This window comes from Nyctereutes procyonoides, unplaced genomic scaffold (assembly GCF_905146905.1).
Source record: "Nyctereutes procyonoides isolate TBG_1078 unplaced genomic scaffold, NYPRO_anot_genome, whole genome shotgun sequence".
In the NCBI taxonomy this organism is placed as follows: Eukaryota; Metazoa; Chordata; class Mammalia; order Carnivora; family Canidae; genus Nyctereutes; species Nyctereutes procyonoides.
In genome coordinates, this window is record NW_026575125.1 from 54,030,997 (window position 1) to 54,057,581 (window position 26,585).

At 38.5% G+C, this 26,585-nt stretch overlaps 1 protein-coding gene and 1 pseudogene across 1 annotated transcript in view; one reads left to right on the plus strand and one right to left on the minus strand.

Moving 5' to 3' along the window:
• Positions 1 to 4,852, plus strand: part of LOC129517625 (60S ribosomal protein L18a-like) — a 32,205-nt pseudogene extending 27,353 nt beyond the window's left edge.
• The window catches only part of ZC3H12B (zinc finger CCCH-type containing 12B), a 71,887-nt gene extending 57,397 nt beyond the window's left edge, over positions 1 to 14,490 (minus strand). Inside the window, exon 1 of the mRNA XM_055338687.1 lies at positions 13,883 to 14,490. Within this exon, the coding sequence (XP_055194662.1) occupies positions 13,883 to 14,490 (608 nt within the window). The remainder of the gene's footprint in view (positions 1 to 13,882) is intronic.
• Positions 14,491 to 26,585: the final 12,095 nt, after the last annotated feature.

Genomic DNA, 26,585 nt, shown 5'->3' on the forward strand with positions numbered 1-26,585 from the left:
AGAGAGACAGAGAGAGAGAGATGTAATCCAAGAAACATATACTTAACTAAGAGAATAAACTGACATTACCAGAGGGGAGGTGGGTGGGGAATAAATTGCATAGATGATTGGGATTATACAAGGAGTATAATTATAATGAGCACCAGGTGTTGTATGGAAGTGTTTTTTTTGTTTTGTTTTGTTTTTTTTTTTTTATAAATTAATTTTTATTGGTGTTCAATTTACCAACATACAGAATAACACCCAGTGCTCATCCCGTCAAGTGTCCCCCTCCGTGCCCGTCACCCATTCACCCCCACCCCCCGCCCTCCTCCCCTTCCACCACCCCTAGTTCATTTCCCAGAGTTAGAAGTCTTTATGTTCTGTGTCCCTTTCTGATATCTCCCACACATTTCTTCTCCCTTCCCTTATATTCCCCTTCACTATTATTCATATTCCCCAAATAAGTGAGAACATACACTGTTTGTCCTTCTCCGATTGACTTACTTCACTCAGCATAATACCCTCCAGTTCCATCCACGTTGAAGCAAATGGTGGGTATTTGTTGTTTCTAATGGCTGAGTAATATTCCATTGTATACATAAACCACATCTTCTTTATCCATTCATCTTTCGATGGGCACCGAGGCTCCTTCCACAGTTGGCCAACATGCACATGAGAAAATGCTCTGCATCACTTGCCATCAGGGAAATACAAATCAAAACCACAATGAGATACCACCTCACACCAGTGAGAATGGGGAAAATTAACAAGGCAGGAAACAACAAATGTTGGAGAGGATGCGGAGAAAAGGGAACCCTCTTACACTGTTGGTGGGAATGTGAACTGGTGCAGCCACTCTGGAAAACTGTGTGGAGGTTCCTCAAAGAATTAAAAATAGACCTGCCCTACGACCCAGCAATTGCACTGTTAGGGATTTACCCCGAAGATTCAGATGCAATGAAACGCCGGGGCACCTGCACCCCGATGTTTCTATGGAAGTGTTAAATAACCACATTTCACACCTGAAACTAATATTACACTGTATGATAACTGGAATTAAAAACAATTTAAAAATATTGTCAATGATATTCTCAATACAGTGTAATACAATGATAATGTATCTGTGGTCAGATAGTAGCTACAGCAGTGGTAAGCATAGTTTAATCTTTAAGGTTGTTGTATTACTATGATGTGTATCTAAAACTAATGTAATGTGTGTCAACCATAGTCAAAAAAATTCCTAAAAGCATGAAATCTTCCATGACTAAATCAGTAAGAAAGAGAAAATCTGATACCAATTACTAGTAATGAAACTGGATCGTTAATCAAAAGCCTCCCAGCAAATAAAGTCTAGGACCAGATGGCTTCATAGGTGAATTGTACCAAAATTTTAAACAGTTAATACTCATTCTTCTCAAACTATTCCAAAAAATTGAGGAGGAAGGAATGCCTCCAAGCTCAGTCTATGAGTCTAGACCTACCATGGTATGAAAATGAGACAAATTCACTTGAAAAAAATGGAGGCAAATGTCTTTGATGACTGTAGATGCAAAAATATTTAACAAAATATTAACAAACCAATTCAACAAAACATTACAAAGATCATACATCCTGATTTTCTATGATTTGCTCCACGGATTTGAGGATGGTTCAATACCTGCAAGTCAATCAACTGACACACTGCATTAACAAAGTATAAAAATTATAGGATCATCTCGATAGATGCAGAAAACACATTTGATGAAATTTATCATCCATTTATGATAAAAAAAACTCTCAAAAAAGTGGATGTAGAGGAAATGCAACTCAATATAATAAAGACCATATATGAAAAACACAGCTAACATCATGCTCAGTGGTGAAAAACTGAGAGGTTTTGTTCTAAGATCAGGAACAAAACAAGGATGTCCACTCTCACCACTTTTACTCAACATAGCTTGGGAGCCGTATATACAGTAATTAGCAAGAAAAAACATAAAAGGCATTTGATTGGTAAACCAGAGGTAGAACTGTCACTATTTGCAGATGACATGATACTTACTATATGTAGAAAACCCTAAATATTCCACTGAAAAAACAAAAGACCTAACAAAATGAATGCAAAAAAATTGCAGGATACAAAATCAATATACAAAATTCTGTTGTGCTCCTATACACTAATAATGAACTACAGAAAGTATGAAAAAAACCTTTATAATTGTATCAAAAAGAATAGGGTGGCTCAGTCGTTTAAGCATTGGCTTTCATCTCAGGTCATGATTCTAGAGCCCTGGGATTGAGCCCCTCATTGGGCTTTCTGCTCAGCAGGAAGTCTGCTTCTCTCTCTGCTCTTCCCTATCCCCATGCTCTCTCTCTCTCTCTCTCTCTCATATAAATAAATAAATAAATAAATAAATAAATAAATAAATAACATCTTTAAAAAATAACAAAATATGTAGGGATAAACTTAACTGAGATGAAAGGCCTTCACTATGAAAACTGTCAAACATTGTCGAAAGAAATTAAAGGTGACATAAATTAACAGAAAGAGTAGTGTGTTTATGGATTGAAAAAATGAACATTTTGGGATGCCTGGGTGGCTCAGCAGTTGAGCCCCTGCCTTTGGCACAGGGCGTGATCCTGGGGTCCTGGGATCGAGTCCCACATTGGGCTCCCTGCATAGTGCCTGCTTCTCTCTCTGCCTATGTCTCTGCCTCTCTCTTTCTGTGTCTCTCATGAATAAATAAATAAAATCTTTTTAAAAATGAACATTTTTACAATATCCATACTGCCCCAAACAAATTCAATGCAATCCCTAACAAAATACTAACAGTGTTTTTCATGGAACTAGAACAAGTAATTCTCAAATTTGATGAAAACACAAAGGATCCTGAATAGGTAAAGCAATCTTGAAAAAGAAAAACAATGCTGGAGATAATCACAATCCCAGATTTCAAACTATACTACAAAGCAACAGCAATCAAATCAAATCAGTATGGTACTGGCACAAAACTAGACACAGATCAATAGAATGTAATAGAATCCCAGAAACAAACCCATGTTGGGGGCGGACCTAAAATGACAGCATACTAGGAGGACCCTAGGATTGCCTTGTCCCTTGAACACAGCTAGATATCTATCAAATCATTCTGAATACCCAAGAAATCAACTTGACAGAGGACTAACAGAACAAACTGTACAACTAGAGGGAGAGAAGAGATCACACTGAGGAAGGTAGGAAATGCAGAGGCATGGTCTAGAGGAGAAACATCATGGGTGCTTGGGAGGAGAAGGAGCCCTGATCACAGAGAAAGACAAGATAGAGTGGAATGCACAAGGACATGCACAAGGAGAACACTTTCCCAAAACTGTTGGCTGGGAAAATGACAGAGGCTTATTTTTCTAAGTGTTTGTAACCAGCAGAGATCAAGGATTGGAGTTTTAGAAGTCAGGGGACTTGGCTGGAACAGAGACCTAAGGATGCTAACCTACTCCACCCTCAGCATAAACCAATTTCAGTAAACAACACAGCACTAACAGTGGCTGCCTAACTTGTTTACACCAAGTCCTGCCCCCCTGCACTCTGCTCGTACTGCTTTTCTCAGGCAAATGTGCCTAAGTACCAGCACAATGGGTCCCTTCCCCAGAAACCTCTGCATACACCACATCTACTGACTACAGAGACTGGCAAAGTTTCAGTTCTAGTGGAAGAGGCATTAGGTCTCATTTAGCAATCAGACCAGAGTACAACTAGTTAAAACTCACTACTTTGTAGCTAAGGTACAAACACTGCCCACTGCAGGCAAAGAAAGCCTCTACAGACTGCTGACCTGAGGAATAAAGCGGCCAAAACACAGCAGCAGGGTGGATGCAGCACACACCAGAGACATTATCTGAAGCACCAGGCCCTGGAAACTATATAACCTCTTCTTCATAAAGTCATTACTCTCGGGAGCAGAAAAAAAAATAACAGGCAATTCTAACACAGAGAAGACAGAGACCTAGACATAATGCAGAAATAGTGGAGGAATTCACACCAAAAGAAAAAACAAGGTCACAGCCAGAGATCTAATTGAAACAGATAAGTATTTTTTTAATAAAGAGATAAGTAATATACCTGATGCAGAATTTAAAGCAACAGTCATAAGGATAGTAACCAGGCTAGAGAAAAGCATGGAAAACATCAGAGAGACACTTACTGCAGAGATAAAAGAGCTAAAAAACATACAGAAATGAAAAATGCAATATCTGATATTTGAGACTGGATGTAATGATCACAAGGAGGGAAAAAACAGAGGAATGAGTTAGTGATATACAAGATAAAATTATGAAAAATAATGAAGCTGAAAAAATAGAGAAAGAAGAATGACAGAACACAGCTGCGAGAGTACAAGGTGGTAGAGCGCTGTCTGCCCACCCCTAAATGTCGCACTCCGCCCCTGTATCGGATGTGAATCTTTGCACCTAATCATGTTGTCGCCAAGTCCCGCTTCTGGTACTTTGTGTCTCAACTGAAGAAGATGAAGAAGTCTTCTGGAGAAATTGTCTACTGTGGACAGGTGTTCGAGAAATCTCCCTTGCGGGTGAAGAACTCCGGCATCTGGCTGCACTGATTCACACAGTGGCACCCACAACATGTACCGGGAATACCGGGATCTGACCACCACAGGCGCCGTCAACACAGTGCTACTGAGACATGGGTGCCCGACACCATGCCCGGGCCCACTCTATCCAGATCATGAAGGTGGAGGAGATTGCAGTCAGCAAGTGCCCCTGGCCAGCGGTCAAGCAGTTCCATGACTCCAAGATCAAGTTCCCACTGCCCCATCGGGTCTTGCGTCGTCAGCACAAGCCATGCTTCACCACCAAGAGGCCCAACACCTTCTCTTAGATGCAGAGCCTGCCGGTGCCCAAGTCTGCTCAAATAAACTCCTCGGGTAAAACAAACAAACAAAAAAAAGTCCAGCTGCTTCGAGAATCAGATGAGCACCCCAATGTGATTCGTTACTTCTGCACAGAGAGGGACCGGCAGTTCAGTACATTGCCATCGAGCTGTGTGCAGCCACCCTGCAGGAGTACGTGGAACAGATTTTTTTTTTAGACTTGATCTATTCTGCAGTGAATTTTATTGAATTCATAGGGCACATTCCTTCATGAAAAAAAAAACCCTAAAGTCATACAGGCATGCTTTGTGAGACAAACCAGTGAGATGAAGCCTGCTCAGACCAGACAGGAACAGTTTACACCACAGCTCACATGAGGGTGTTTTTATTCAATACAAAAAAACAGCAACAATGTTAACAGGATGAGGCCATAAATTCATTGAAACTTTCTGGGAGTCCTGGCTAGGCTGACCAACCTATCACTCTTTTCTTACCAGCCAGGTAAACAAGAACTCATCTGCTAATGCCAAAAATTGTAAAGCTCTTAATCCAGTTAGAAATGACTACAACTGAGGATCTTTAGCTAGCTGCTTCCCCAATTCAGAGTTGCCTAGCAGGTTAATTTCAACATAACAAAAGTATCATGTGGCCTGCTGCACCAAGAACAGCTTTAATGTGTTCTGTCCACAGGCTGCTGGACCTCCCGACTGGTTGTGTCCTTCTGTGCACCTTGGTCCTAAGCATTCTGAGATTCGGTCAGCTGAGGATAAAAGGGACCTACCAGCCAGTTGAGAGGTGTGTTGTTAACAAGATAATCCATCACATCATCTAGAGTCCTTCATTTTCTGCAGCTGCCCCTTGCTGGACTTAGGGAACTCAGTGACTCCATCAAATATAATAACATTCATACTATAGGAGTCCCAGAAGAATAAGAGAGAGAAAAGAGGGCAGAAGGTTTATTTGAGGAAATAATACCTGAAAAGTTCCCTAATCTTGGGAGGAAATAGACATCCAAATCCAGAAGGCACAGAGAACTCCCATCAAAATCAACAAAAGCAGGCCAATGCCAATACATATTGTAGTTAAATTTGCAAAATAGATTTATAAAGAAAAAATCCTAAAAGTAGAAAGACAAAATAAATCCCTAACTTACAGGAAAAAAACCATAATACTAGCTACAGATCTCTCCACAGAAACTTTGCAAGCCAGAAGTGAGTAGCATTAATATTCAATATGCTGAATGGGAAAAATCTGCAGCCAAGAATATTCTGTCCAGCAAAGCAAGTCCTGCATCAGGTTCCCAGTGGGGATCCTGCTTCTCCCTCTGCCTGTTTCTGCCTCTCTCTGAGTCTCTTATGAATGGATGAATGAATGAATGAATGGTTTCCCAGACAAATAAAAACAAAAGGAGTTTGTGACCATTAAAACAACCCTGCAAGAAATATTAAAAGGGACTCTGTGTGTGCAAAGAAAAGACCAAAAGTGTCAAAGACTAGAAAGGAACAGAGAAAAATTCTAGAAACAATGACTAAGTAAGAAAGAAAATGTCACTAAATACATATCTATCAATAATTATTCTGAATGTAAAAAAAAACACACTTCAATCAAAAGACATAGGGTGTAAGAGTGGATAAAAAAACAAGACCCATCTATAAGCTACCTACATAAGATTCATTTTATACCCAAAGACACCTGCAAGTTGAAAGTGAGGGCTGGAAGAATATTTATCATGCAAGTTGATGACAAAAGAAAGAAAAATAGTCATATCTATATCAAACACACTTGACTCTAAACCAAAGAATGTAACAAAAGATGAAGGGCACTATATAAACAGTAAAAGGGACTATCCAACAAGAAGATCTAAAAATTGTAAATATTTATGCCCCCAACCTGGGAGCACCCAAATATATGAAACAATTAATGACAAACATACAGGAACTCATTAAGAATAATACAGTAATAATAGGGGACTTTTAACACTCCACTGACATCAAAGGATAGGTCATTTAAGCAGAAAATCAACTAGGAAAAAAATGGCTTTGAATAACACAGTAGAGCAAATGGACTTAACAGATATGCTCAGAACATTTCATCATAATGTAGCAGAATACATATTCTTTTCAAATGCACACAGAGCATTCTCCAGAATAGGTCACATACTGGGTCACAAATCAGACCTCAGCAAGTACAAAAAGATTAGATTCATACCATGGATATTTTCTGACCACAATGCTATGAAACTTAGTTAACCACAAGAAAAAAATCTGGAAGGATCACAAATACATGCAGGTTAAAGAACACTAAAGAATGAATGAGTCAATCAGGAAGTGAAAGAAGAAAAAAAAATACATGCACACAAATGAAAATTAAAACACAGTTGTCCAAAACCTTTGGGATGCAGCAAAAGTAGTCATAAGAGGAGATTACACTCATCCTCTAGGATACGGTGGGGGAGAGGGAGGGGGGGAAACACTTGATGTCCAGCTTGGTGGTGGCAGAGCCAGCAAGATTCCTGACAGCCAGCTTAGAAAATCTCACCCTACATTACAAGTGTTTGCATAAGTAACACAAGGAAAAGCAATGGCAGGAGAAGTTAAGATGGCAGAGGAGTAGGTGGCCCCCAAACTTGCATTGTCCCTCAAATACAGCTAGATAACTATCAAATCATTCTGAATACCCAAGAAATCAATCTGAGGACCAAGAGAACAAGATTACAAGTCTACGAGTAGAAAAGCAACCACCTTCTGGAAGGTAAGAGGTATAGAGAGTTGATTTGAGGGAGATAATAACTACAGATGCTGTGGAGGGGAGGGAGTCCTGCTTATAGAGACTACTACAAGGTATTATAGGCAGTGGAACACAAAATTGGGTTTTAGAAGTCCACTATTGCCAGGGTTGTGCCTGGCCTAAAGGTGCTCCACTGGGTAAGGAGAGTGGAGACTCAGGAACCAACAGCATGGTATGAGTACCCTCTGTGTAGCAAGAAGAACTGGTGTTATCGATAATGCTTCACTGTTCCCAGCCACAGGAGCAGGGATGCCCCCTGAGGGCAGTGAGCCCCGGGGGCCAGCTTTTTGGCTTCACTTTACAATAAACAAACCGATGCCCAATGATGCATCCACTTTCCTGGGGTGGATTGGCAAATGGCAAAAGCACAGCAAAGCCCTCTCCCAGAGGATCACTGGGGGTCCTGCACCATAAGAGTCCCTAAAATTTGGAGTTTTGAAACCCAGCAATGTGCTTAAGAAAAAACACAGCACAGTGCTGCTTGGAAGGTGGATGGTTTGGACAAAGACAAGGGAAAGGCAGGGATCTGATGGAAGTCGGGAACACAAGAGGGGAGAGTGGGGGACATAAACTCCAAGTTCCGGGAGGAGTGAATGTGGGGTTAGGCCGCCATTTTGTATCCCACCCATAAGCAAGGACAGACCTCAGTGAGGTAAATAGCACCATCACGTGGAAAATGGAGCTGCTTACACCAAGCTTCACAAGCCTACATCCAGTAGGTGCATCTTCAATGGAGAAAGGAGGTCTGAGAATCAGTGTAATGGGTCCCCACACCAGAAGACAAGTACAAACCGCTCACCGGTATGAATTCTACTGATCATAGAGCAAACCTTCAGTGCTAAGGGAAATAGCTCCCTTTCTATTTTTATTTTGTTTAATTTTTAATTTTATAATTCTTTTTTCTTTAAAAATTATATATATTTATACATTTTTAAATAGATTTTTTATTTTTAGATCTAGTTTCTTGTAACATGCAGACCAAAACACACCTAGGATATAGCTTTTTTTAATAGTCTGGGAAAAAACAACAGAGGAATTCACCCCAAAAGAACAGAAATTGGAAGTAATAGTCAAGGATTTCATAAATACAATTATAATTACGACATCTAAACTGGGCACTTAAAAAATTATAAAGATATTTACTGGGACTGAAAAAAAGCATAGAAGAATCCCTTACTGCAGAGATAAAAGAGATAAAATCTACTTGGACTGAAATTTAAAATGCTATAAACAAGTTGCAACCCAAAATGGATGACATGGCAAGGAGGGATGAATGAAAAGAGGAATGAGTCAGTGATATAAAAGATAAAATTATGGAAAATAATTAAGCTGAAAAGAAGAGGGAAACAAACATAATGGATTATAAGTTAGAATTAGGGAACTCAGTAACTTCATATCATAGGATCCCTGAAGTTGAAGAGAGAGAAAAGGGGGCAGAAGGTTTATCTGAGTAAATTATAGCTAAAAATGTCCCTAATCCGGGGAAGAACAGAGACATCTAAATCCAAGAAGCACAGAGAATCCCCACTAAATTAAATCTGGCTAGTGCCAAGGCATATCAGAGTCAAATTCACAAAATACACAGATGAGGATAGACTCCTGAAAGCAGCAAAGGTAAAAAAAAAAAAAAGTTCCTAAATTATAAGGGAAGACATCATGTTGGCATCAGATCTATCCACAGAAACTTAGCAGGCCAGAAGAGAGTGACAGGATATATTCAACATTCTGAATGGGAAAAATGTGTAGCCAAGAATACTGTATCCAGCAAGTCTGTCATTCAGAATAGAAGGAGAGGTAAAAAGTTTCCCAGACAAAAAAAACAAAACAAAACAAAACAAAAAAACAAAAAACAAAAAACTAAAGGAGTTCATGACGAGTAAACCTACCTGCAAGAAATATTAAGGGGGACTCTTTGGGGAATAAAAGACCAAAAGCAACAAAGACTAGAAAGGAATAGAGACGATCTACAGAAATGCCAACTTTACTAAATTCGTATCTTTCAATAATCACTCTGAATGTTAATGGACTAAATGTTCCACACAAAAGACATAGGTTAGCAGAATGGATTAAAAAATTAGATCCATCTATATGCTGCCTAAAAGAGACTCATTTTAGACCTAAAGACACTGGCAGATTGAAAGTAAGGGAATGGAGATCTATCTATCATGCTAATGGATGTCAAAGGAAAACTGAAATAGCCATATTTATCTCAGACAAACTAGATTTTAAAACAGAGTGGAACAAGAGATGAGGAAGGGCATTATATCATAATTAAGGGGTCTCTCCATCAGGAAGATCTAACAGTTTTAAATATTTATGCCCCCAACTTGGGAATACCCAAATATATAAATCAATTTATACCTGTGTATAAATCAATTTATACACTACTGCAAATGTTAAGCAAATGTTGTAGACAAGGAACAAAGCATCATGGTTTCAATGCAGGCTTACATAGCACACTGAGAAATAGTAGATGTTGATATATAGTTTGTCTAAGAAGTTTTAATCTTTTTAACAAGATTTTATTATTTATTTGACAGAGAGAGAGAGAAAACAAGAGAGGGCATGCATAAGCAGGGGGAGAGGCAAAGGAAGAAGTCAGCTCCCACTGAGCAGGGAGCTCCATGTGGGGCTTGATCCCAGAACCCTGGGATCATGACCTGAGCCCAAGGCAGACATTTAACCCAGTATGCCACCAGGTGCTCCTAGGAAGTACTAATCTAATGATAAAACTACAACTAACCAATGGGGAAAAGAAGCCATATTTAGATTAATAGCACTAACAAGTTCATAAGCAGACTATGGCACTGAACTTTGACCATGTGAAATGTGATTGCAGGATAAATGGGACTCATCAGTAACTAATCTAGTCAGAAAAGGAAAGAGATACTAACAAGGACACAGCTGGAAATTTTAGAAAATCATGTGGCCCACTATGCACTACTTTAATATGCTCCTAAAAATAAGGTTTAGTGCTGCTTTTATTTTGCTTCATTTAAATTGGGTGAGCAATCTTTAATTTTGCAAAGCAACTCCTACAGGAGACAAAAGTCCATCTTCTTATCAGTATGACAGTTTGCTACTGGCATAGACTAGATATGTTGAAACCAATTACCTTGGTAATTAAACTCTTCAGTATTCCTTACAAAGCAAAGGAATCATACTACAGTATCTTTTATAACCAGCAATCCTCGAACAGAAGTCCAAAGACAAGGAAGGTCTTATATTACCATGAAGTCAAAGTCCTCAAACAAGTCCTGGGTTCTTATCATCCTTACATTTGAAACAAAACAAAACAAAACAAAGCAAAACAAAACAACAAAAACACTTAAAGAAGTATAGGCCTTGGGAAACTGGTCCAATATAAGGTGTTTTGGATGGTTTAGTTTGGCAGATCCCATAACTCTTACCCTCAGAAATTAGTTTTTGCCTATTAGGAGAAGAGCAGAGTTACCATTGGCCCTTTGAACATAGAGATCACCTTCTGCTTTTCACTGGGCCACTGCCTCATTCTGATTACTTTATTATTGTGCACAAATCATTTAAATTTCTTGTTGCTCTGATTCTAGTTTTCCTAAGTGAAACAGGGGAGATGTCTGACCTACTTCACCCACCTTGTGACTATGCAGCCATGATTTAAAAGTTTGGAAAAGGAAATCTGTAAATGTATTCTCTGCTACCAGGAAGAATGCTAAATATTCTTTTAAGATTGCATTTATTTATTTGAGAGATAGAGCAAGAGAGAGCATTAGAGCTGGGGGAAGGGCAGAAGGACAAGCTGACTCCCCACTGAGAGGGGAACCCAAGGTGGGACTCAATCCCAGGACCCTGAGATCAAAACCTGAGCCAAAGTCAGACACTGACTGAACCACCCAGGCGTTCCTCAAATATCCTTAATAATACTAATAGTCACAGACTATTGCATTATATTGTCAAAGATTCACTGGAGTCAGATTCAGATTTTAATACAAGCATTGTCATTTATTGCTGGCATAACCTTGGGCAGTTATTCAACCTCTCTGAGCCTAATTATTCCCTTTTTGTAAGGTTTTTAGTGAGGATTAAATCAGGCATACACAAGTGCCTGACACTTGTGATGAGCAGTGGGTATCATAGGTAAATGATGAATCACTAAATTCTATACCTGAAACACTGTATGTTAATTAACTGGAATTTAAATAAAAACTTGAAAAAAGAAAAAAAACATAACAGATATTTATAAATGTTAGTTTCATTTAATTCAGTTGAAACCAGAAGACTTAAATTCAAGTTCCCACTTTGCTATTTTACTATACTATATCAAATGACCTCAAGAAAATCATTGAACCTTGATGAACTCTAGTTTTCTCAACTGTAAAATATTGTTGCTGTGAGTATTAAATAACTATATACTAAAGTGTACCTCCAGATAGCCTGTTAAGCAACTCCTGCATAGAGTAATAGTATTCATAAGACTTGTGCTATCCCTACTTCCTCTGTAGGAGCATCCAATAGTGTACTATGTGCTGTGAGGAAAACAAGGGAGGCATAAAATAAGACCCTTGCTTTCAAGGACAATGGGATAATCAAATGAAAAACTTGTTAGTCTAAGGCTTCTTACTTATGTTCTGATTGTGTACAGTCTTATATTCCAACAAGTTCATCAAGCAATGATAGACTCAGTAGGAAACAGATTCCTGATCATTGGGAATTAAAAAAAAAGATTTATTTCTTTATTTGAGAGAGAGAGTGGGGGAGGGGCATAAGGGTAGAGAATCTCAACTGACTCCTCACCTGATGTGGGGCTTGATCTCACGACCCTGAGATCATGACCTGAGCCAAAACTAAGAGTCAGATGCTTAACCCTGAGATGATGACCTGAGCCAAAACTAAGAGTCAGATGCTTAACCGACTGAGCCACCCAGAAGCCCCAAACATTGGGAATTTTTTTTTAACATTGGGAATTTTAAGCCAAGCTGGATGACAACTCATCTTATAAACAGAAGGAGGTTTTTATTTTGATGAAGTCACTATAGTTTATTTTTGCTTTTGAAAAAAAAAAGCAAAAAAGAAATGGAAGTGGGATTCCTGAAGATCTCTGACATGAAATAAAAAACTATATGAAAAAATATGAAATAAAGTATGAAGGCATTCTTGGTTATGTATTACTTTATTATTGCTGCTATAGAAAAATCACCATACATTTAGTATCTTAAAATAACACCAATTTGTTTATTTTTAGTTTAGGAGGTCAGAATTCTAAAATCAATTTTCTCACAAAGCTGTGTTGCTTCTGTAGGCTTCAAGAAAGAATCTGTTTCCTTGCCATTTTCAGTTTCTGGAGGTTGCCCACATTCCTTGGTTCATGGCTTCTTTCTTATATCATTTGACCTCTTGTTTCAGTCATCACATCTACTACTCATTCTTATCCTGCTGCCTCCTTTTCTCTTATAAGGGCCTTGTGTGATTACAGTGAGTGCACCTTGATAAACCAGGATAATCTCACCTATCTTAAATCCTTAACTATCAAATCAGCAGAGTCACTTTTATCATTTAAGATATATTCACAGATTCCAGGGATTAGAATGTGGATATCTTTCAGGGGCTATTGTTCAACCTACCATAGGTCCTGTAGCTAAGAGATAATCAATGGGATTTAAAAAGTCATGATGGTATTTATGGAGGCAGTACATCCTACAGGTATGAAGATAAGGAGGCGGTCACTCCTACTTTGGGAAATGACATAAGCACAAGAAGTGGGGGTAGAAACCAGCATAATTTATATGAGGCTATTAAAAAGACTGATGTAAATGCAGTAGGTGTGAAAAATACAACCTACTGGGAGGAGAGAAAGGTTAGATCACAAAGCCAGGCAAAAGAATCCAAATTTGGTAGAATGGCAATTGAGAGTTACCACAAGCTCCCCCACATGATGTTACAAAAGCAGGATTCACAGGATGATTGGTCCAGGCAAGCAAATGTGGGAAGAGGAACCCCATGAGGAACAAAGATTGAATGATTGTGTCTCTACTGAAGCATCACTGATGTCTAAGCTGATTTTTAGAGTACCTGAAAATAAATTGCCAACAATTTCAAGGGAGAGAGAAAGGGCCAAGGCAGGATCATTTTAGTCTCTCTCCCCCTACTAGAGCACAAGCCACAGACAACAAACAAGGGCCTCTCATAGCACTTTGCGAAGGAAGATGATTTCTATGAGTTTAAGGAAGTTTATTTTTTTCTTTTTTAAAAGAGCAAAAATATACCACACTTACCTCATTGCCACATTACTTCCATCTATGACAACTGGTCTCAAATTTTCACTGTTGTCTATTTCATCTTCAAGAGACAGTTCAGGGCTTGCAATCTCTCTGGAGCTGGGACCCCGAGGTACTAACAGACTCAAGCTGACCTGCCCTTCCGAATCACCTTTGTTCCCAAGTCTGACAAGCTCTGCCAACACATCATTAATAAGTGATTCTGGGCCCAGCTTGTTCAATACTGATTGAATCTGTGCCTCTGCATAGCCTAGCTTTAGAGCAAACTCCATCTTGGCTTGATATTCCTTTTCCAAGTCAAGCTTCCCATCTTGTAGAATGCTGCTCTGGGAGAAGCTTGGATGATCTAAGCAGGGTGATCTATAGAGCTGACGGTGTGGCTTAGAGGGAATCTCCCTTTTTTTCAACTGAGCATCTCCAGGTTGGTAGCAATTGTCATTGTTGCTGCTCTTAAGGCTCATCTGTTCAGGGTCACTTTCAGAGTTCATCCACTCTTCAGAATCAGCATTGCTCTGCTCCATGCTGTCCTGTTTAGACTGTTGTTTCTCTTCTTTGGAGGCACTCTTCTCCATTTTTGGCGTCTCCACTGCAGCTGTGGCCGTCATCCCGTTCAGTGGGCAGTCTGAGGTGTAATTCACTCTTTCTTTTTAGCCCGCGTGGTATCCACATACGGTTACATTCCTTTGTGGTAAAATGTGGTGGTAGTGATGGCGCAAGAGTTTGCCTCTTTGATTTGGTATGTTCAGATGTTACCAGTACCTACAAATAAACAAATACACCACAATCATTTTTAGTAAAATTCTGGAAAAGCATTTCAGAATGCAGAGGTTTCTTTGTAAGAAACTACAGACTGTATGACATTTTATTTTTGTGCCTCAAATGATTGGACTCATCTTCCAATAAAAAAAGAGAGACTCCAGTTCTTTAATAATTCTAGGCATAAAAATTTCAATTGTGGCAATAATGCTGTTATTCTCCTTCTCTTCACAGAATAAATCACACTATGTTTAACTGCCAACCATAACTTTGAGAAAAACAAAAAAAAATGGCATCTCAACGAGAGGAAAGAATATATATAACTTTGAAAGGACTCTCTTTTATCCTTTCTGCTGGGTAAATGTTCCCAAATCTCACACCAGATCCTTCTTGCTAAAGCTGAGTTCCACTCCTGAAGAGCACAACATCTCCAGCACTACTCATTGCAAAATATCAGGGACTCTATCTACAAGGTAAATTAGAAAACCATAAAATTGCTGTAAAATAATTGAAGAAGGTATAAGGTGACAAGTAGATGTGCTCCAGAATTTTTTAAAAAGGGTCTATGTACACTTATGAATTGTATCTGCAGCCTCTTTTATTTATTGCAATTGCATTTATTGTATTGTAAAGAGGATAAAGTTAAGTCAACTTGCACAATAAACCAAAACATTTTTAAAATAATGTTAATTACAATAGAGAATCATGGACAATTTTATTTTTGAACTCCTCCTCTCATCTACCACATCGGTTCCCACAGGTTTCAGTTCTAACTTGGCTAAAGTGTTTTTTTCTTAGCCTGAGCCTTGGTTTCCTGATATACAAAAAAAGAATATTAATATTTACCTCCCAGGACAAGGATTATGTAAGATGAATAAGGAAAGTGCTTTAAAAAGTGAACAGAACATATGGTAAGTTCTCAATATATGTAAAGGGCACAACAGATACCATCAAAGGACTGTTGATTTTTAAAGAAGTCTGACAGTGAGGCAAAGTCTGTAGACCTGTGATCACTGACAAACTTTTCAGACAGCAGCAGTGTTCACTAATCTAAAACCAAATTATGTAACCAATGTATTGGGGTTTTCCAGTTACCCTTTAGTAGTATTTATACAAACAAGAAGAGAGTCCACTAATAGCTCTATCTAAAAATAATATGGTTAACTGCATGTGTACATTAGGAATATCACATTTGAAAACATTATATGCACACATAATTGATATCTCAGAACTGATATTTAGGTAGAGTATGACTTCCATAATGATTATGCTACCACTTGTGACTTCAAAATTTTTCCCTTAATGAATATTAGCCAATGTGTAGACATCAATTTCACTTTCACTTCTCTATAATCTCTTATTTGAATTTTGAAACCTATTTCTTTTATAAGTTCCACATTTACTATCTGACTTACATTCTATTCTCTTCAAAATAATTTCTAGTGCACATAGGACATTGGGATTTTTTCCCCTTGCATTTATTTATTTATTTTTTTAAATATTTTTTAATTTTATTTATTTATGATAGGCACACAGTGAGAGAGAGAGAGAGAGAGAGAGAGAGGCAGAGACACAGGCAGAGGGAGAAGCAGGCTCCATGCACCGGGAGCCCGACGTGGGACTCGATCCCGGGTCTCCAGGATCGCGCCCTGGGCCAAAGGCAGGCGCCAAACCGCTGCGCCACCCAGGGATCCCTCCCCTTGCATTTATTTGAAGCTCAAGGGTCACTTAAAAAGAGCTGTTTATAAGACTAACTGTGTATTTTCTTGGCAAACGAGAGGTACCTGCAGAAGATTCCTAGTTAATGGATAATAGAATACTTTTCTCTATTCTCTTATATTTTGCTCTGTCCAAATTAACATTGATGTGAGCACCTTTACCATGTTCATGTATACATGATACATACAGTACATGTTTGTATATAATAGTAAATTTAAGGTCAGAAAAAAATCCCACGACATAGGAAATCCTTATTGTAATACCTAGTTTTTATTATGAAAGTTTCCTACTCAATAATCTAAAGCAGAAGAGAAATAAATGACTTAGCAAACATAAACTTGGATTTACTTTTCAAAGACTTAAGAAGATTTTAAGAAAAATGTTTGACAGTCTGTCCTAAAACCTGCGTATGTGTGTAGGTGTCATGTGTTTTTGTGTTTCTTTGTTAAACAATAGAAGCTTCTTGAGGCAAAGAGGGAAGGAATGTTTTTCATTGGAAAGAATAGTCACTGAGTGCCAGACACTGAAATAAGCCCTGGGTCTAGAAAAAGAAACCAGGATTGATCTTTTCTTCAAAGAACTTGCAAACTAATTGGCTCTAGGAAGTGCTAAAACAATTCTGTAGAGGGTGGTCATTTATTATTTTCTGAGCCTGGACACTTTTGAGAATAAGAATATTATTAATAATTATCTCAGATCATTAGGCATAAATTAGATATGTCCCAGGCAAACCTGGGTGTTTGGTTGTCCTTCAAGTTACTTGAAAATTTCCATTCACATACAAAAGAGGGAATGTTAAATTCTGTCAGTAGAGTGAGAGACACAGGTAGTGGTTATAGAGATTAGGAAAGAATTCAATAAGAATATAATATTTAGGGTAATTTTCTGACTAATAAATTAATAAAATTTACTTAGTTCTGACTATGTGCCAGGAAAAACTTTAGGAGCTGGGGATATAAAAACAGACATGGATCCTGATCTCAATGTTCTTATAGTGGTGATGGCAGGGAATGGAGACAGATAATAAAAAATTACATAATTTATAATTACAAACTGTAACAAGTGATTAAATATTTTAAAAAACTGTAAGCAGGTATCAATTGAACCTTGAAAGAGTAACAATTTGCTGAGCAGGGAAGAGTTTTCTAAATTATAAATATATGATTATATGACACTGTGCCTTAGTCAACACTTCATGCCTAATATTACTGGTAAGGAGTGATAAATGAAAGTATTGAGGATGGAAAAAGGAAAATAGTTACTTTTGCCCAAAAAGGAAGATAAAGGAGAAAAGTTTCAAAGATGATGTTCTATGGACAGGGATGTCCACTCTCACTGAAAGTCTTAGCCTGAGCAATCAGACAACAAAAAGAAAAAAAAAAGTCATCCAAATTGGCAAGAAAGAAGTCAAACTGTCACTATTTGCAGATGACATGATACTCTATGTAGAAAACCTGAAAAAAAATCTACCAAAAAATTGTTAGAACTAATGCAAATTCAGCAAAGTCACAGGACATAAAATCAACATACAGAAATCTGTTGTGTTTCTTCTATACACCAATAATAAAGCAGCAGAAAAAGAAATCAAGGAATTGATCCCATTTACAACTGTACCAAAAACCATAAGATGCCTAGGAATCAGAGGCAAGAGATCTGTACTCTATAAAATAAATTGAATAGGATACAAAGAAATGGAAAACCATTCCATACTCATGGACTGGAAGAACAAACATTGCTGAAATATCTATACTACCCAAAGCAATTTACACATTTAATCCAAGCCCTTTCAAAGTACCACCATCATTTTTCACAGAGCTAGAACAAAGAATTCCAGACTTCAAGCTATATTATAAAGCTTTAGTCGTCAATACAGCATGATACTGGCACAAAAACAGATACATAGATCAGTGGAAAAGAATAAAAAGCTCAAAAATGGACTCCACAATTATATGGTCAATTAATCATCAACAAAGCAGGAAAAAATACTCAAAGGAAAAAGATGGTCTCTTCAATAAATGTTGTTGGGAAACTGGACAGCAACACATAGAAGAATGAAACTGGACCACTTTCTTACATCATACACAAAAATAAATTCAAAGTGGTTGAAAGATCTAAATGTGAGACTTGAAACCATAAAATTCCTAGAGGAGAACACAGGCAAAAATCAACCTCTTTGACCTCAGCCATAGCAACTTCTTCTTTTTTTTTGCCATAGCAACTTCTTACTAGACACACCACCAAAGGCAAGGAAACAAAAGCAAAAAATCAACTATTGGGACCTCATCAAGATAAAAAGCTTCTGCACAGTGAAGAAGACAATCAACAAAAGTAAAAGATAGCCTATAGAATGGGGAAGATATTTGAAAATTACATATCTAATAAAGGGCTAGTATCTAGAATCTATAAAAATTTATCAAACTCAACACCCCAAAACAAAATAATCCAGTTAAGAAATGGGCAGAAGACAAGAATAGACACTTTTCCACAGAAGACATATAAATGGTCAGCAGACATATGAAAAAATGCTCAATATCACTCATCATCCGGGAAATACAAATCAAAACTACAATGAGATACCACCTCACACCTGTAAGAATGGCTAAAATTAACAACACAAGAAACAAAAAATATTGGTGAAGATGAGGAGAAAGGAGAACCCTCTTGCACTCTTCTTGGGAATGCAACTGGTGCAGTCACTCTGGAAAACAGTATTGAGGTTCCCCAAACACATAAAAATAAAACTACCCTATGTCCTAGAAGTTGTACTACTATGTATTTGGACAAAAGAAACAAAAATGCAGATTCAAAAGCATACATGCACCACAATGTTTGTAGCAGCATTATCAACAAAAGCCAAACTATGGAGAGAGCCCAAATGTCTACTGACTGATGAATGGATCAAGAAGATTTGGTATATATACACAAAAGGAATATTATTCAGCCATCAAAAAGAATGATACCTTGTCATTTGCAATGACCTGGGTGGTGATAGAGTGTATTATGCTAAGCAAAATAAGTCAGTCAGAGAAAGACAAATACTATACGACTTCACTCATATATGGAATTTAAGATATAAAACAGATGAACACATGGGAGGGGGGAAAAGAGAGATGGAAAAAAATCATAAGAGACTCTTAAAGATAAGGAAAAAACTGAGACTTGATGGTGGGAGATAGGTGGGGGGTGGGCTAGATAGGTGATGGATATTAAAGAGAGCATTTGTTTTGATGAACACAGGTTGTTGCATGTAAGTGATGAATCACTGAATTCTACTCCAGAAGCCAATAATGCACTGTATGTTAACTGCCTAAAATTTAAATTTAAAAAAAGGGGAATTAGAATTCACATTAGGTAAAGGATTGCCAAAAAACAATTCCTTGCTCCCAAACCTGAAACGAACAAATGTTATTCTTCTGTAAGTTGAGAAAATTGGGAAGTGAATTTTGTGAACCATCATCTGAAATTTTTTTTGGTAAATGTGGAAAGTGGAAATTTTGCCCAGAGAATTATCCAAAGGGTGGATACAGAGGTCCCCATTTAACAAGATAAAGGAGAGGGATGAGAGAGAAGAAAACACTGAGAGTAGTGCTCACCAGAAGCAACAATTAGTTCATAGAGAAAAATTTTTGTCCAACTAACCATGCATTGGTCCCCCTTTATACATAACAGTTATGTTACAAGATTCCCAATAGATGCCTGAAACCATGGGTAGTGCCAAAACCTACACATACACTTTGTTTTTTCCTTTATATACATTCCTATGATAAAGTTTAATTTGTAAAATAGGTAAAGTAAGAGATTGACAACAGTAACTAATAATAAAATGGAACAATTTATAACAAAATAAATAAATAATAAATAAAAACCTAAAAAGCAGACCAACATATGCAGGCAAAAACTGCTGACATTAACTTCAATGAATTACTACCAAGAAAGTAAAGTCTTCCCTTCTCATTCAGTCTGCTCACTGTACTTTCTTCATTCACTTCCTCTTTCTCACCTTTGTATTATGAAATACAGTTCACTTGTATTGCACTTAGAGCACTTTTTCAAGATAAATATTTAGGTTCTACTACAAACTCCACTTCATCTTTTCCAAAATCTGCCAAACCATGTTTGAAGACAGAAACATCTGCCCATATCTACTGAGCCAGAACCACTGGAAATGTTTTAAAAAGCTCAAAACCGGGATCCCTGGGTGGCGCAGCGGTTTGGTGCCTGCCTTTGGCCCAGGGCGCGATCCTGGAGACCCGGGATCGAATCCCACATCGGGCTCCCGGTGCATGGAGCCTGCTTCTCCCTCTGCCTGTATCTCTGCCTCTCTCTCTCTCTCTCTCTCACTGTGTGCCTATCATGAATAAAAAATAAAAAAAATTTAAAAAAAGCTCAAAACCCATGTAGGATGGAGCTGCCCAGAAGTAGCCTAGTCAAGAAGAAAATATTAAATTCTCAGTGATCTACATGTGGCTGAGCCACCTTATTATTTGTGAAGGTGATAAATCTCTGTGTCCTAGGAGATGTGTTATGAGAGAGATACAGGGACACCTAGTTAGACAACTACCCTTCCCTTTCCCTTCTAGCATTTTTTTTTCATAATAGAGATCCTCAAAGAAAATACACATATCAAAAGTTAACTACTATGTATGATTTTTGTTGGGGCCTAGAAAAATGAGAAAGACCATATTTCACTGACCATAAGAATATCAAGTTGTTTTCTTGGATTCTACACTTAGAACTGTACAATTGCTTTTAGAATTAGCTTTAAAGAGAACGATGTTTCTAGCAGCCATGTCCACAATAGCCAAACTGTGGAAGGAGCCTCGGTGCCCATCGAAAGATGAATGGATAAAGAAGATGTGGTTCATGTATACAATGGAATATTACTCAGCCATTAGAAACGACAAATACCCACCATTGGCTTGAACGTGGATGGAACTGGAGGGTATTATGCTGAGTGAAGTAAGTCAATCGGAGAAGGACAAACAGTGTATGTTCTCATTCATTTGGGGAATATGAATAATAGTGAAGGGGAATATAAGGGAAGGGAGAAGAAATGTGTGGGAGAGGAGATATCAGAAAGGGACACAGAACATAAAGACTTCTAACTCTGGGAAATGAACTAGGGGTGGTGGAAGGGGAGGAGGGCGGGGGGTGGGGGTGAATGGGTGACGGGCACGGAGGGGGACACTTGACGGGATGAGCACTGGGTGTTATTCTGTATGTTGGTAAATTGAACACCAATAAAAATTAATTTATTAAAAAAAAAGAAAAAAAATAAAGAGAACAGATCCAAATATATACTGTATAAAGCCATCACATTTTACTTTAAGAATGGAAAATAGGGGATCCCTGGGTGGCTCAGTGGTTTAATGCCTGCCTTTGGCCCAGGGCGTGATCCTGGAGTCCCAGGATCAAGTCCCACATCGGGCTCCTTCCATGGAACCTGCTTCTCCCTCTGCCTGTGTCTCTGCCTCTCTCTCTGTCTCTGGGTCTTTCATGAATAAATAAATAAAATCTTTTAAAAAATTAAAAGTGGAAAATAAGGGTTGCCTGGGTGCTCAGTTGTTTAAGCATCTGACTCCATTTCAGCTGAGACCATAATCTCAGGGTCATAAGAATGAGCCCTCTGTGGGGCTCCATATTCAGTGAGATTCTGCTGGAGATTCTTTCCTTCTCCCTCTACCCAACCTCCTGTTCATGTTCTTTCTCTCTCTAAAATAAGTAAGTAAGTAAATAAATAAATAAATAAATAAAATATTTTAAAAAGTAGAAAATAATAGGTATGAAACTTTAGTAATAATAATAAAATATAGTTACTTACATTTACGTTGTCCAGTAGAGTTGCCTAAGTGCTTTCACATACATGCTTTAAATCAACTGGATGCTTTAAATCAACTGGGGCACATGGTTACCTACATAACCCAGATTTGAATTGTTATGACTTATATATCTCACTTTTCAATCCCCTATGTCAAGTACATCAGCTAAAGAAGTCACATAAATCCCAGGGAAAAACATAAGATGTTAGCTCTTTCAATGATTAGGAAGGAAAATGGTTAGGAATTTTTACTGATTCTCAAAATGAAAAAGATTCACATGAAAGAAATCTGAGGAAATTAAAAATCCAAATCTTCCCATTTTCATTTATATTAAATTAATTACAGACAGAAATTATATCAAAAAAGAGATAAAGACTTGCTTTCCTGCTTCTTCAACCTCCAATTACACTCACTTGTTCATGTCCTTTTGAATGGTTTACACCTTGTAATACTTAGCAAAGAAATAAGAAAAAGGAGTAGCATATTTTCTGTGGTTCGTAAAAATGGGATTTTCCTCAAGCAATAAAAACATGCTTGTCAGCCTGTCCTCCAAAATAAAATTCCTAAAGCAATGCAATTCTTAAATGCATTCCCAAAATGATGCATGTCACAGCAAAAATGTTCATGACCAGAGGTAAGTACAACTGAGCTATTCAAAATTTTGGATTTCATTTCAAAGCTATGCATGATTAAGCAGCCTCAAGTCTTGTCCCTTGCTCCCACATCAAATGTTGAAGCTTTAGACAAAATGTTTATAGGAAAGCAACCATCTGTTGACTTTTATTATCCATTTATCCTTTAGGATTTCAAACATAATAGACACACAATTTTATTTCAAGACCCATTATTCTTAGGTTTTGAACTTGGGTTCATTTTCCTGCTACCTTTTACCACCACTCACTTCATCAGGAAAGATTATCACAGCACATGTAAAACATCCTGCTCTACATACAGCCCATTTTCCAGATGAACTAAAAGCAGTGGCAAATGTAACCATAATTTATACTGGATTTAATCTTCCATTTAAAAAAAAACACTTCTAAAGTTCAGTCTCCTAGAAGGACAAAGAAATTGTGGGTTACGTACTTACTATTTTTTTCTTTCTATATTAAAAAGGTCTAAAGAAAGATCAGTTGAAACTCATATGGGGAAACATTACTGGAGAAAGTCTCTGTAAGAGTAACTGTGCAGTAACTGTGTGTTCTCTGGCCACTAGTGATAGCTGGGGAGCTGTTATAAAAGTAGTTTCTCCAGAAACTATGGCCACTTCCATGACTCATTGGTGAAGCTTCTTATCTGTTTCTTTTGCTCTCTTCTCCCATTTCCTCCCCCCTTTCCTTCCTCTCCCTTCTCTCTTTTTCTCTCTGCCCCACGTGCTCCACCTCCAGAGTCTCTTCATCATTAGCTATGAGGAAATGTGGCTGTGTTATCCTACTTACAGTAAATCAAAAACATAGTGCCCGTCATAACTTTAATAGCAATAAACATAACTTGAGCATCTCATTCAGTTAATAATACTGAGTTTGATCATTCGTCATTCTCTCCAATTCAATTGCTTTTAAAAATGAGCGGTAAAGAATGTATCTTATTTCCTTTCCTCCTACTCAATCATTAGACTAAAATTAGAAAGGATTCAATAATCAGGACAATTCCAAGGGGTAGCTGCAGAACTGAAGCCATGAACTTAGTGCAGAACTTAAGACTCATTAGTTCCAAATATTTCCAAGAGATAATTCAAAATGCTTTGAGAGGAAGATTGGAGTGGGAGAAAAAGAGAGAGTGGAATGGTCTTTGAGGTGATTAGATTCTCCTAAGTCTTAGTTCTTCTTATTTCAACTAACACACTATTTGCTTTTACTTCCTTCTTCAGGAAGTTATGTATTTCTTTTCTACAATTGCTTTGTTCCAGCTCAGTAGCAGCTATACTTCTGTGACCAGTAAACTTCATAAGAAATAGCTTTTAAATATTAAAATATTTGAGAGGCTTTCAGCATAAGAAATGGTTAATATGCAATATATGTTGTATTAAATAATATTTCAATCATGTTATGTCATAGGCACTCTTCTGGCTGTTCCAGGAACCCAGGGCACTGGTGAGCTTTCAAAGTACCAAGCCACAAAAGATTAAATATAGTAAGAAGCCTTTTGCATTTGAAATTAGAGTTGGAAGATCTGGGTACAAATTTTCCTTCTGTTACTTGCTAGAACTATGCAATATTTAAAAAATGTTTAATTCCAGTTAGTTAACATACAGTGTTATATTAGTTTCAGATGTACAATACAATGACTCAACACTTCCATACCTGTGCTCATCACAAGAAGTGTACTCTTTAATCCTCATCATCTATTTAACATATACCTCCACATACCTCCCCTCTGGTGACCATCAGTTTGTTCTCCATAATTTAAGGTCTATTTTTTTATGTTTCTCTCTCTCTCTCTCTCTCTCTCTCTCTCTCCTCCTCCTCCTCCTCCTCCTCCTCCTCTTTGTTTTGTTTCTTAAGTTGCATGCATGAGTAAAATCACATGGTATTTGTCTTTCTCTGACTGACCTATTTCATGTAGCATAATATTCCCTAGCTTCATCAATGTCATTGGAAATGGCAAGTTTGGGGAGGGGGCAAGATGGCGGAAGTGTAGGGACCCCAAGTCACCTGTCCCCACCAACTTACCTAGATAACTTTCAAATCATCCTGAAAACCTACAAATTCGGTATGAGATTTAAAGAGAGAACAGGGCAGCCCAGGTGGCCCAGTGGTTTGGTGCCGCCTTTCAGCCCAGGGCCTGATCCTGGAGACCCTGGATGGAGTCCCATGTCGGACTCCCTGCATGGAGCCTGCTTCTCCTTCTGCCTGTGTCTCTGCTTCTCTCTGTGTGTCTCTAATGAATAAATAATTAAAATTTAAAAAAAATAAGAGAGAACAGCTGGAATGCTACAGTGAGAAGAGTGCCTGCTTCTATCAAGGTAGGAAGACGGAAATAATAAATAAATAAATAAATAAATAAATAAATAAATAAGCATCAAAAAGGGAGGGGCCCCACGAGGAGCCGGGCTAAGGCCACTGGCGAGTGCCCCCAGGATAGGAAAGACCCGTCAGGAAAGCAGGAGCTTCACCAATCTTCCTGGACAGAAAGGCACTCGCAGGGAGTTGGAACAGGATCCCAGGAGGAGCAGGGATGCCCTCAGGCTCCCAGGGGCACTAATAGAGGAAGTGTGCCCCAGGGGAGGGAGCGCCACACACCACCGCTGAGCTCCTTAAAGGGCTGCAGCACGTTCCCCGGCAGGGCCCCAGGAGCCACTCCACGGAGGCTCGGGTGGCGGCTCCATGGGGAGGGGGCTGTGCACCCGGGAGTGAGATTCCAGTGGCGCAGTCCCCGAGACCAGGGCGCTGGAGGACACAGGACAGCAAGGATGCTCTGAGCAGCCTGAGCTGTGCAGATCGGTGGCCCCCGCCCCAAGAGCACCCAGGCCCCTGCGGACTGGGAGCTGTGGTAGTTACTGTGGGAGCTGACTCCAGGACTGGAGAGCTGGCTGCCACCACTGTTGTTCCTCCTGGGGCCTCACAGGATAAACAACTCCCACTGAGCCTCACAGTGGCCTCACAGGATAAACAGGATAAACAACTCCCACTGAGCCCTGCACCAGGCAGAGGGCTGAGCAGCTCCCCCAGGTGCACACACCTGAAAATCAGCACAGCAGGCCCCTCCCCCAAAAGACCAGCTAGAAGGACAGGGGAAAACAAAGTTATTGACCAAGCAGCACTGGAAACTTCCAGGGGAAGTCGAGGGACTTACAGTATATAGAATCAGAGGATACTCCCCCTACTTTTTTTCTGTTTGCTTCCCCCCCCTTTTTTCTTTTTTTATTCATTTTTTCTTTTCTTTTTTCTCTTCTCTCTTTTTCTCCTATTTCCAGTACAACTTGTTTTTGGCATTCTGCACTGAGCAAAACGACTAGAAAGAAAAGCTCACCTCAAAAGAAAGAAGCAGAAATAGTCCTCTCTCCCACAGAGTTACAAAATTTGGATTAAAATTCAATGTCAGAAAGCCATTTCAGAAGCACAATCATAAAGCTACTGGTGGTTCTAGAGAAAAGATTAAGGATTCAAGAGACTTCATGACTGCAGAATTTAGATCTAATCAGGCCGAAATTAAAAATCAATTAAATGAGATGCAATCCAAACTAGAGGTCCTAACGATGAGGGTTAACGAGGTAGAAGAACGAGTGAGTGACATAGAAGACAAGTTGATGGCAAGGAGAGAAACTGAGGAAAAACGAGAAAAACAATTAAAAGATCATGAGGATAGATTAAGGGAAATAAATGACGGCCTTGGAAGGAAAAATCTACGTTTAATTGGGGATCCTGAGGGCGCCGAAAGGGACAGAGGTCCAGAATATGTACTTG